General features: G+C 46.3%; 1 protein-coding gene across 1 annotated transcript; it reads left to right on the forward strand.

The window, feature by feature from the left end:
* Nucleotides 1-5873: 5873 nt before the first annotated feature.
* faah2b (fatty acid amide hydrolase 2b) lies at nt 5874-12477 on the forward strand. The gene is made up of 11 exons (XM_070993075.1): nt 5874-6240; nt 6768-6850; nt 7299-7435; nt 7541-7750; nt 8110-8229; nt 9073-9208; nt 9487-9604; nt 9676-9795; nt 10908-11019; nt 11289-11474; nt 11573-12477. The coding sequence occupies exons 1-11, from the start codon at nt 6052-6054 to the stop codon at nt 11746-11748; spliced, it is 1587 nt and encodes a 528-aa protein (XP_070849176.1). The 5' UTR covers nt 5874-6051; the 3' UTR covers nt 11749-12477.
* The last annotated feature ends 112 nt before the right edge of the window (nt 12478-12589 follow it).

A 12589-nucleotide genomic window follows, 5' to 3' on the forward strand; every position in this document is an offset into this window, starting at 1 on the left:
CGAGAGGATGAAATAGGTCAAACCAATCTGAGCAGCGCAAGGTAAAGAAATAAAGACTCTTCAGGTAAAGCTGACGTTGTGTGTGAGGGATTCGGAGGGTGACACGTCCACGGATGCTGATGCTCGTCACAGCTGACTGTGTGGGACACTCAGAGGGTGCAGCGTGCCAGCGAGAGCCACGCAGAAGTGTGTCATCCAGCGTGGGGCCGTGTCACACCTCGCTGACACACCGTTCACACACGGAGCCGGAGGTGTGCGATGCTCTCCGAGGCGAGGAACAGATCTGAGGTCTGTCGCTGCATTATTTATCCGTCCGGTTATTAGTGCTGTCCTGAAGCCAGAGGAAAAACCGCTGAAGTCCAGCATTGTCTCTGGTGATAATATGTACTATTTATTATTTAGTGCTGCTCACTTATTCATCACACTGACTGTTTTATTTGTTTTGGGCTTCGCTGAGCGTGTGTGTGGGGATTATGTGCGAGCATTCATGCGTGTGTGTCTGTACAGGTGTGTGATAGGGGGATGATGCTGACCCCCGCTGACCTTTCTGACTAGTCTCAAGATTACTTTTTCACCTGGGGGGGGCTTTATATTCTCGGGCAGAGATTTTCATCCGCTGCCTCTCTGTCGTCTTTATGGAGGATCACTCAAATAATCAAAGCATCTGCGTGACGAGCAAACAATGAGACCAACTCCTCAAACCCTCTGAACATCAGGCGTGTTGATGTTTACGCCTGGAAGAGCGTCATGAAACCGTGGTATGACGGGATTTTGAGACCTTTTAAAGGATGAAAATGTTCTACTGTTTGGCTAAAGCAGCTCTGTGGATGGTGCTCCACCACTTTGGTCCAGACTGAAATATTAATTAACATGAACTTTTGTGCAGACTTTCTTGACCCCCAGAGGATGAAGTTTAATGACTTTGATGAACCCCTCACTCTAGCGCCACCAGCAGGTTAACATTTTTGCCTTTTAGTAAGTCAGTGAGTTGTCTTCTGCAAACGAAGATGCTAAATGTTCATGTAAAGGCAGCAGATCCATGAAAACAGGTGCTCATTATCTTAACTGCAAAATCCTCTTTTTCCCCCTCTATAGTAAGACTACATGCAGGGCTTAAAATCAATGTGACTCCATCTTTCTTATGGTCTCACGAGGGACAAAAAAATGTATTTTAATGAGGCCGGCTCATATGGTTCCCATTCAGATCCCCTGCTGAAAAGTTTTAACAACGGCCAGTAGGGAGAGGATCAATAACGGGCTCGAGCTGCATCGAGCACCTGAGCTGTGTCCGTCCTCCCCTCAGGACAGATCAGCCCCCGCAGACCACAGCAGTGAACTGTGGACTAAACCTCGAGCTCTTTGGCACAGCGATCGAAAGGAAGCTCAGCCACGACATGATGAAACCTGCCTTGTTTCCTTCATATTTTGAGCACGAAAACAGCTCCGCCTCACTGAAATCACTCCATATGACTGCATCTCACACCTGAACCCCCCCCCAAATCTGCTCAGGACCCCTGCTCTCATTACACTCTACAGTGTAAATAAAACATCAAGTATCAGCCTCTCCTGCATCTAAAATTCCAATTTCCACCTATACACGGAGGTCTGGACAGGCCAAATCTATATCCTGAACCTGCTGTGACTCCCATCCCGGTGGCGGCCCCTCGTTAAGCCTCATCTGTGGGCGCTAACGATCACGCTCTCCCCTGCCTGGCCTTACAGGCAGCCAGGCGGGGGGCCAGGGGCCTCTATAATTGGTTTTTGGAGCACACCAGCTGTTTCATGTGCCCGCACGCCAGGCCCCAAAGGAGGAGGAGGAGAGGGGCTGCTCCCCTCCACCTACCCCCACCTCCCTCTTCAATCTCCCCCCTCCTCCCTTGCCGGATGAAAGACGTCTGCTGAGTAGACAGACAGTAATGTGGAGATGGAGCTGCCATATGTAACACATACAAACAAGATATATGAATAATGCATGCTACAGCATATGGTCCTTTTAACCAATAATCAATAATTACTCTAATATGAAGACATATAAATAGGCCACATGTAAAAATCTGTTGCTAACCGCAGCTGTCAATGTATTTGTCATATTTTCTCACAATTCTACAAGAAAAATCACAGAAATAAAACAAATTAATTCATAAAAAGAGAATAATATGTTTGATTTATAAAATGTAAATATAAATCTATTTGGCACATTAATTTCTTAAATGTTTAATAATATGAGCAGGTAAGTGAAGGGAGGAGCATGTATGTTTGAGATCATCCGTGCACGTTGCATGTTTTGTGTTGATGTTGTGTTGATTTAGTGGCCAAAGCATCAAAGTAGAAAAATAAATCCTGAGTGGTTGTGCAGGTTTCATTTCAGATTTTAAGAAAAAAAAATTTGTCTGAATGTTATTTGGCTCCTGAAAGTTGAATCTGACTTAAGGTGGTTCTGTTCATGCTGTGTATTCACAGCAACAAATACGCTTATTAAAAGTGTTTTGTTTGTTTGTTTGTTTGTTTGGATCAGAAGCCTCCGGATATGAAAACCAGCATGAGCCCAAGAAGCAAATCATTTCAAACACTGACATAAAAACTTCCATTTGCATTAGATTTTATGCTGATTTAAAAGCAGTTTTCCCCACAATCCCACAGAAATCCCACAATGCTCCACTGCTTTTTCCACTCTGTGAAGAACAATCCGGGTTCTTGTCATTTTAAGTGACGAAAACGGTCACTTGGGCGCTCGCAAACCATCACACACAGGCCGCTTTTCACCCCCACGGGGCACATATCAGCCTGTGCTGGTCCCCAGGGCGGAGCGGAGGTGCTGGAAAGTGGATCAGGGTGCAGCGAGGCTCCCTCCAAAGGGAGCAGTAAAGTCAATTACTGGAAGCAGACAGGAGGGGCTTTGTCTGGTATCTCATTAGGAAAATGAAATGCCTCTATGTGATCCATTTGATTTTGAGTGTCACTGGACTTTTTCTGCAATGTGAGAGTGAAAACATGGAGCTATAGGTGGACTGTGCCAGCAGAGGCAGGACAGAAGATGGAAATCAATACAAAGGCGCCCAAAGCCGTCCTGTTGTTCACTGACCCCGCGTCGTCTTACCCTGGAGGCCTGCATTCACGAAGGCTTTCCAGCTCCCATTAAAGCGCACGGGGGAGACATCGCATGATCTCCAAACAATGAGCAGTTAACTGAAGTTAAAGTCGCTTTATGCACTTTCCCAGACGGCAGCTCTCCTCCTGCAGCCTCACGCAGGGACACAAACGCCGTCAGCCGAGTGTTTTCTCTGCTTTCCCCTCGTGTCTCTACATGCCTGCTCATTTTCTGAACCTCAGGTTTCACCTTACAGGTAAGGAATGATCTGTTTTTCTCCACCTGGCTCCTGTTAGGTTTTTTTTTTTTTTTGGGGGGGGGGGGGGGCTGGCTGCAGCCCTTTGAGCTGTATTTGTCTTTGACAGTCCACAGAATAATGCAGTTTATCACCTCTCAGGTGCATGTTAATGGGTGTGTGTGAAGCAGTGTTTTAAAGCCTGCACAACATCCACCTCATCCAGCTGACGAGCTTAAATTTCCTGCCTCCGAGCGTCATCTCTTCATCACAATGGCCGTGAAATGAGGCCTCTCCTGAAATAATGGGATCAATAAATAGCTCGGCAGGGCGTCGCTGTCGTTCTGTGGAAGTTATTGATTCCTCATTTCTTTTATTCACACTCTAATATGACAGAACAGCTAGTGTGATTTATGCACAAAGCCCCTCTCGTTAGTGAAACACTCAATCGAGTTGCTTTTTAAATAACAGATACAGGAGCTGATATTTAACACATGAATGCCATCAAAAAACATATAACAGATGATTAATGTTTTCACTCTTCATTAGGATGATCTTAGACTGATGCAAATACCAGTAACAGTTTCAGCTTTTACTGAAGTAAAAGGGAAAAGTACAAGTAAAAGCATTTGTTGTTTCTTTGCAGAAAAACACCTCCTGTGTTTGTTATATGGATTTTTATTAGATCTTAGAACTGGATTGTTTTTATATATATTATAATACTGCTGAATGGTTTAATTTGTAATTGAAAAGTCGTTAGCGGTCAGATAAATGTATGGGAGTGAGTATTTGTCAGTAAAATATAGAGGAAGAGAAGTCAGGCGAGACATAAATCTGAAATATTTCAGCGCTTCAGGTTTGTATTTAAACATCTGAGCGAATGCACTTCTTTACTTTCCACCACTGATTTTAACCAAACTGGGTCTTTATTTATTTAAGTACTGCAGGAAGTAGAGAAATGAAGCAAGAGATGCGGCTGAGATGAGAGGCAGGAACACTCAGCATAAAGAAAACTGATAAGATGTTATCAAAGGTCAAACGCTGCGTTCAGTCAGAAGCACTGTGAGTCTCTCTGATGGTTCAGACAGATGGAGCTGCACAGTGTGAGGACTGTGGTGGTGCTGCTGGCGCTGGTGGTGCTGCTGCAGTGTGAGCTGCCTGCAACAAACACACACTATGGATCCTCCACTAACCCACTGACCTGCATTGCAGAGGCAGTTTTTTTCTCTTTGCTACGTGCTCTGTGTGTTCAATGAGAGACGAAAGTCTTTAGCAATGCTGCCGTCTAGTGTTCGCAGACAGTTACTGCACCAGACTGTGCAACAGGAGGCGTCCTTCCTTACACAGAATAATTAATCACTTTAATGTTGCAGCTGGTCAAAGTGCAGATAATCTGAGACTTTATATACTGCAGGTCAGAGGAGGAAGAGGAGCTCAGATCCTCCAATAAAAGCAGAAACATTATAGTCTAAAAATGCACCATTAGTCAAAGTCCTGACTTCGAGCTTAAGTATTAGTATCAGTATGCAAAAAATACATAAAAGAGCATTTTAATGTTTTACCTCATTGCTGTGGAGCAAATTTCAGACACTTTGTGTACTACAGAGTAGATCAGTAGTATGGTACTGTTTTATTAAAAAAAGTAACTAGTGAAAAGTCAAATAAATGCAGTGGAGTAAAAATACAATGTTTCCTCGTAGTGCGAAAGGAGTACGAATATAAAGAAGCATAAGGTGGAAATATTGAAGTAAAATACAGCACTTAAGTACAAGTACAAGCCACCTACTTGAGGGAGTATTAGTTTCTTTTCGACCACTGATTGAGACCATCAGAGGAACATAGAAAACAAACCTGATGGGAGTTTTATGAGGCTGAGCTGGGCGAGTATTAAATGATGTAGAACTCATAAAACCCTGTCATTGTATTTAATTGTACTATAAAATGACTTGCATATTTTACATTGATTAAAGCCTTTAACTCTATTTCAGTGCCCGCTTGCGTTCAGTTGTGTGAGAAGTTAAATCGTTCATTTAAAATTAAATTAATTAAATTACTCAGAATGGTTTTAGCGTCATCGCCATATTTCCAATTCAAATATCAGACTAACACAGTCTGATATGGTAAAGTGTCAGGCTAAACTTTAACCTTGTTCAAACAGGAGGCTGACTGTCGAGCGGCCCACAAAAACTTCCGGTTAGACTTTTCAAAATAAAGCTCCCTTGCCTATCTCGTCCTACTTTTACACGCACTTTGTAGAGGTCGCATTAAAGCTCATTCATCCATTATTTTGAGTGACATCACTATGGTGCTTTAGTCTGGTGACAATTATTTTGCCTGTTTTACCTTTCTGAGCTTCAAACTTTGGTAAACCTGGTGAGGTAAAAAGCGTGACATCAAATTCAGAAATCGGAAATTAATTAAATATGTTGTCTTTGTACTGTTTTAAATTGAGTATATATGAAAAGAATCATCAAATCACCTATTATTTATTCTGTTTTATTGTGTTTCACAGTCCCAAATTTTTCTTAATGATTCGCCTTTAATCATTTTATTTTGAAGGCAGAACAATCCAGTTCCGGTCCTCGGCCTCGCTCCTCTGTGCTGACCTGATGTCGTACATAAGCGTAACGTGACCACAGCAGTTGGATGCTCCACGGTCTTGACAGCAGACTCAGCGGATCGCAGCCGAACAACCGCTGACCTTCCGCCCTCCCTTAGCGCCGGAAACATGTCGCTGAGCCGTTTGGAGAAGCTGCAGGTATGGCTCTTCAAGGCGGTCGTGGGAGTCGTCTTTGCGCTGTTCCGGCTCCTGTCCCCGCGGAGACCCGCCGTGTCCGGAAAGAAGCTCCCGCCCGTCAGCAACCCGCTGCTGCTGGTGTCCGCGAGACAGCTCGCCAAGAAGATCCGGCGGAAAGAGGTGTGTAGCCGGTCAAAGCAGGAGGCGATGAGGCTGAGCAGACGAGCTGTAGCGTGTTTGCGTTCAGGCTAATTGTCACTTCATGCAGTCACACCTGTGGCATAGCGGCGTAACACACACCTGTGCTGCTTTATACGGAAGTAGCTATTCAGAAACACCTGTGCTCCTTCTGACAGGCTGCATAAAGCGGACTCTATACAAGCATCCTCCTCACAGCAAGCCTGTCACGAGAAATGCAATATTAACTTTATTTAGGCCGACAGGTGCAGGTGTTACTGCTTTATATTGAATGAAACACTAAGTTCATGTTGCATTTATTGGAGTTGTTGGAGATTTCATGCACGTGTCCATTTATCAGTTAGTCAACAATTTCAAGCAGTTTCTGAGCTAAAATGCTTCAGTTTCAGCTCAGGAAATGTGAATCTCTCAGGACAAACCTGTTTATAATGGATCTGCTCACTGTGTGCGTGTGTGTGTGTGTGTGTGTGTGTGTGTGTGACTAATCTGTAAATGTGGGGTTTGTGCAGGTGTCCAGTGTGGAGGTGGTGCAGGCGTACATTGACAGGATCCAGGAAGTCAACCCTCTGCTGAACGCCGTCGTAAAAGACAGGCAAGAGAGCCTCGCTCCTCCTCCTCCTCTGATGCTTTTAGCTCTTCGTCTCGTTCAGCGATCGGTTGATTGATCGAGTTCGATGGAAAGTGAATTGGCAAACAGGCGTTGAAGCAAATTGCTCCTCAAGGGGGGGATTTCTTTGTTGTGTGTGATTGTAAACTGAAGGTTTTTGGGGTTGGTGGCGTGAATTAAGACATTTAAAGACGTTCCACTGGGGTGTTGGAGATTATGAGATGTTTCTTTAATCAATAATTCCTCCTAACGGGTGTTTGGGGCTAAATTATTGTTTGTTTTAAAGCTGCCATTTTCCCTTTTAACTTGACTTGTGCAGAAAATTTGCCCGTGAAGTTGTTGCTTCAACAATGACGTGTAATCTTAAAATCAAGCCTTTTTAATCAGGAATTAAGCAGAATTGGGTCAAATAGTTTATTTCTCCCTCCTCCAGGTTCGACGCCGCCCTCCAGGAGGCGGCTCAGGTCGACAAGCTGATCGAGGAGGAGACCGGAGGAGAGGAGGTGCTGGAGGACCGGCTGCCTTTGCTGGGAGTCCCGCTGTCAGTCAAAGAGTCCTACGCCCTGCAGGGTAGGTGCCTGAAACCGAATCTGTCTGTCACTTGAAACCAGAGCTCCTCGCAGCCTCCTCCTCAGGGCGCTGTGGTCAACGTTTTCCCACGTTTGCGTCTTGCAGGCATGCCCTTCACGACCGGCTTGATCTCCAGGCGGGGAGTCGTGGCCACCGTGGACGCGCCGCCGGTGGCCCTGCTGAAGAGAGCGGGCGCCATCCCGCTGGGCGTCACCAACACCAGCGAGCTGTGCATGTGGCTGGAGTCCCACAACCACCTGTACGGCGTCACCAACAACGCGTACGACCTGGAGAGGATCCCAGGAGGGAGCTCAGGTCAGAGGCAGGGAGCCGCGGGCCGGCGTCGGCTCCGGCGGCGTTTCAGCCGGCCTCTCCGCGGCTCCTGGTTTTTCCTGATAATCGTATTACACTGCAGACGCACACGCAGGCTCTCAAAGGAGAAATCTGTTCACAGATCTCGGGCAGACGATCGCTCTGCTTCTGCTGCATCAGTCGTAATCCGTGGAGCCTTCTTTTGTTGTGATTTGATATTAGAGTTTATAAGATTATCAGCTGAAAGCAGGATGCGCTGTGGAGAACTGCAGGCTGATTATTGATGCTGTTGTGGTCGCCGAGGTTAACGTTTAACTGAGACTCTCTCCCTCTTCCTCTCCCCCGTCCTCCGCCTGCCTCAGGCGGGGAGGCCAGCATACTGGCAGGAGCAGGCGCGGTCGTCGGCGTGGGCTCCGACATCGGCGGCAGCATCCGAATTCCCTGCTTCTTCAACGGGATATTTGGCCATAAAACGACTCCGGGTGAGAGGAGCTGAATGTTAAATGTATTAATGCAGCCTGTGTTTATCCTGTGAGCCGTCTGCTGGTCTTTGGCAGAACTATATAATAATTAATCAAATGAGGACAGTGGATCACCTGAACCTGCTCTCATTACGCCTTCAGCACACAGGCGTCCGTCAAGGTCTTGAAAGTTTGGAAAATGCTTCATTTTTTAATTGTCATGCTTTCAAGGTTAGAAATAGGCTTGAATTTGAGCACACTGCTTGAAAAATACTCAATCTTTCGACATAATCTGGTGTTTCGTCTGCACATTCGCTCATGTGAAGCAAAAATCTTTCAGTATTTGATGTGAAACCACCCAGCCGTCGTGTTTTCAGTCATCTCTTGATGTCAAGTGTTAAATAATCACAATCAAAACTAAGATGTAAGTTAACATGAAGAGCTGGTGAAGGAAACAGTGACGGCATGGATTAGGGGATTTAAGAATTATGTAAACTTTATTTTTGGCAGCAAATTAGATGTGACGATAAAGGCTGCGAGAGTCTGGAAAAATTTGGTTTAGGTACCTTGAAAGTGCTTGAAAAGTGTTTGAATTTTACTCTTGCGAAGCTGTATAAACACTACCTGCTCAGCAGCAGCAGCAGACAGACATAATTAACATAATCAACTAGCTGTGAACTATCTGAGAGCCAGATATTCACTGAGGAGGTGGTGGAGACCAAACACGGAGCTAAAAGAGCCTGAAACTGGACTTCGCTCATTGGGTGGACAGAAACTCGTCTCCACACGACTGATGCTGCTGCTCTGTAACTGCTGGGCTGCTCTTCGCACAGCAGACTTCACGTCACTGTGTTGTGTCTGCAGGCGTCGTGTCCTCTGAGAACCAGTTTCCGCCGTTAACTGGCAGACGGGCCGAGTACCTCAGCTCTGGTCCCATGTGCCGCTACGCCGAGGACCTGCTGCCCATGCTCAAGATCATGGCGGGCCCCAACGCTCACATGTAAGAGCTCTGCCGGTGTACAGCTCACACAGTAGGTTTGTACACAGAGGAGAGCACGCTGTCTGCTCATGCACGTATGTGTATATATACACACCTGCTCTGACACGTGTGTACACATACATGCACGAGCAAAGTCCTGCAAATAAGAAGTTTAGTTCCAAAGTAAGCTAATAAAAGTCCTAAAATCGAATCGGATTTTAATATCGTACTTAAACTCGCAAAGAGTCGCTTCAGCTGCCTTTGTTTGCCTGACGTGCTCCTCGCTCGTGTGTCCACAGGCTGTCTTTAAACACGAAGGTTGACCTGAAGAAGCTGCGGTTCTTCACCATCCCCCACGATGGCGGCTCTCTTATGTCGTACCCCGTCAGCAAAGAGCTCATAGACATTCAGAGGAAGGTCTGTCTGCAGATTTGCAAAACGCGGCACGTCGGGGAGATTTTCAGAACTGAACATGTGATGTTCTCCAGGTGGTGGAGCGTCTGGAGGCCGACCTCGGCGTGAAGGTCCAAGAAGTGCGTTTCCCCGAGCTCCGCCACGGCTTCCAGATCTGGGACACCTACATGAGTCTGCCTGACAAAGATGGAAAGGTAGGTCAGCCTGACGGGCTCATCCAGAACGAGGCGAACAGTTTGGACGGAGGCCAGCGAGCGTCCGCCGCTTTTCCTGGAATGAAGATAAACGTCGTGGAATAATGTTTCACTGTGACAGAAAGCAGGCCGAGTTGTGACTCACAGCTCCTATTGTAGTCAGCTGCCCAGAAATGTCTCACTAATCTGTTTAGCTGCCCCCTCAAGCCCCCCCCCCCCCCCCCCCCCGGATTAAATCAGCGATTCCTCCAGTTACAAAAAGAGACATTTAAAGGTTACATGATGGTAGAATTATTCAAAATTTCACAAAAAGCAAACATTAATGTACAACTTCACGGAGCAGAAATGATGTTTTCTCCCTTTAATCATCTCACAGCCCGTCAGATTCAGACTGTGACCCTCTGCAGAACCACAGGACTGAGCTACAAGCTTCAAACTCGCTCCACCTCGACCAACAGGAAAATCTTAAACACACACAACATTTACACGCAGTCAAGTAACCCTTTCATAACCGGAATATCAGCAATAACCCGGTTGCGCACGGCCATGTAAACACAAGAACCCTTTTGAAAAACCCAAATATGCTCATATTCCGGGTTTTAAAAACCAGACTATGGCCTGTCGGAATATCCCCATCGAACGGCACATTAATTTGTGTTCTGCGCATGTTCTATTCGCAAGGAATCTTGGTCTTTGGGGTGCAGGTAGCATGGATATGGATGGCACAGCTCCGGCTCCATTTCCTATTTCTTCATGTTCTCTCCTTCCGTGAAGACAGCGAGACAGAATAGTGTCCAGTACTGGTGGTGGGTCAGCGCCAGCCCCGGGCTGTTCGTTATCCGCCGTGCTGCCGTTGTTATTGTTTTTGGATACAGGAAGAAGAAGCTGAAATGACGCGCATTGCCTCATGACGTTGTCCGTGCGTCGCTGTTTTGATCGGGATATCCCAATTGATTACCCGTTTGCTCACGCATGTAAACCGGTTATTCTGAATGTTTCAGAAACCTGAATATTGACTGCATGTAAACATAGTGAGTGATGTGTGAATTTGAGCAGTCTAATGTAAAACATTTTATTTTATTTATTATTTTTAAAACACCTCCCTCTCTCAGCCTCCTCTGCCGTTTCCTGAGATGCTGGGGGAACCGGGACGACCCGTGTGGCCTCTGTGGGAGCTGCTGAAAAAGGTGGTGGGAAAATCCGACCACACCATGGCTGCTATCGGTGAGCATTGATTTGAGCTGGTATTCATGGAGTTTGACTTTTACTCAAGGCTGTTTTTGAACTCTTGGCTTCATTTGTTTATTCATTGTTTGTTCACTGTTGCTCATAAAGCTAAAAACCCAAAGAGTCCAGTATTAAATAAAAAGAGGGAGAGAGCCTCTGCAGGGAAACATGGAGGAAAACTAAGCTGAATATGGTTTATTGAGGGAAAATCAAGCTCGCTGATGCTATCGTGCTCACCTTTATTTCACTGTGTGTGGCGTCTCCAGGTGTGGCCCTGCTGGAGACCCACTCTTCCAAACACTCGACCTTCATCATCCAACAGAAGGAGAAGCTGCAGAAGGAGATGGAGGAGCTGCTGGGGACTGACGGTGTTTGTCTTTACCCCTCGCACCCCCGAGTGGCTCCCAGACACCACCACCCGCTCTTCAGGCCCGGTGACTTCGCCTACACAGGTGAGTCCTGCCCTCCAGCGTAGGACCTAAGGTGACCTAAAGATCGTTAAGGCTGATGGATCTTATTGCAGGATCCTGACGTTCTTCTCTACCCGCAGGTATAATCAACATCCTGGGGCTGCCGGTCACCCAGTGCCCTCTGGGTCTGGGTGAGGAAGGTCTGCCCCTGGGTGTGCAGGTCATCGCTGGGAAGCTGCAGGACCACCTGACCCTGGAGGTGGCGCTCTACCTGGAGAAGACGTTTGGAGGCTGGAGGGACCCCGGAGCCAAATAAAACCTCACACTTTAAGCAGATCTCCAGACCGGAGCTGCTCGCAGACCGTCTGTCTGCTGTAGTACACAAACACCACGAGGTTCAATCAGATCGATGAAGATTCAGGACGAGATTGATTTTTGCACTAATGGAAGAATCGGCTGCTCCAGTGAGCGCCAGTCATGATTTTAGAATTTGCCCAGTTCAGTGACTGTTAAGTCACGAGCACAAGCTTTAAAAAAAGGCTGATTTTAGTGGAAATGAGTAGATGTTAAATTAAACATTCACACAGTCAAACTAAACACGGCGTTCGTGCTGCTCGTGCTGACCTTTAGAGGACTGGCACATTTAAGTCCCTCTTGTTTTGGGACCTGCACCTGTACAGTTACATGTGTATTATTAACATTAAACCTACTGTTGCTATGGTAACTCTCAGTCAGCACAGGTTAAAGCTTTTAAAGGTGCTAATGAATCATTAAGGTGGACTTTGACCTGCGAACAAGTGCAGTTCAGCGAGGGCAGGTCACGCTCATGAATGCAGCCACCCAGAATAATGAAGCTCCTGCGTAGCGTGTACTGTGAGTATGCACTGGTTTGTACTGGGTAACAGCTGGTACTGGACAGTAAAAAATGTTTAACGCACTGACAGAGTCATGCACAACCTTAGCCGTGTGCCTGGTAACGTGAATGTATGTGAATTCAGTGACTGTCGCCTGTCTCATGCTGCATCTCATTTGTTTCAGTTAATTAAAAAAAAAAAAAAAAAATCTTTCCTGTCGTTTGTACCTCGTTTATCTGACTGTGGGACTATTTCTCGGCTGAACTACTCCTTTAAACTCACCACGTGATGAAGAGTGAGTGC

This window comes from Chaetodon trifascialis, chromosome 23, assembly GCF_039877785.1.
Source record: "Chaetodon trifascialis isolate fChaTrf1 chromosome 23, fChaTrf1.hap1, whole genome shotgun sequence".
Lineage (NCBI taxonomy): Eukaryota > Metazoa > Chordata > Actinopteri > Chaetodontiformes > Chaetodontidae > Chaetodon > Chaetodon trifascialis.

Bases quoted from the DNA above. Each gene is read 5' to 3' on its own strand.
- faah2b (XM_070993075.1), top strand. From the start codon at position 6,052: ATGTCGCTGAGCCGTTTGGAGAAGCTGCAGGTATGGCTCTTCAAGGCG. The intron at 9,796-10,907 runs GTAGGTCAGCCT...TCCCTCTCTCAG, and splicing joins TGCCTGACAAAGATGGAAAG to CCTCCTCTGCCGTTTCCTGA. The intron at 11,020-11,288 runs GTGAGCATTGAT...TGGCGTCTCCAG, and splicing joins CCACACCATGGCTGCTATCG to GTGTGGCCCTGCTGGAGACC.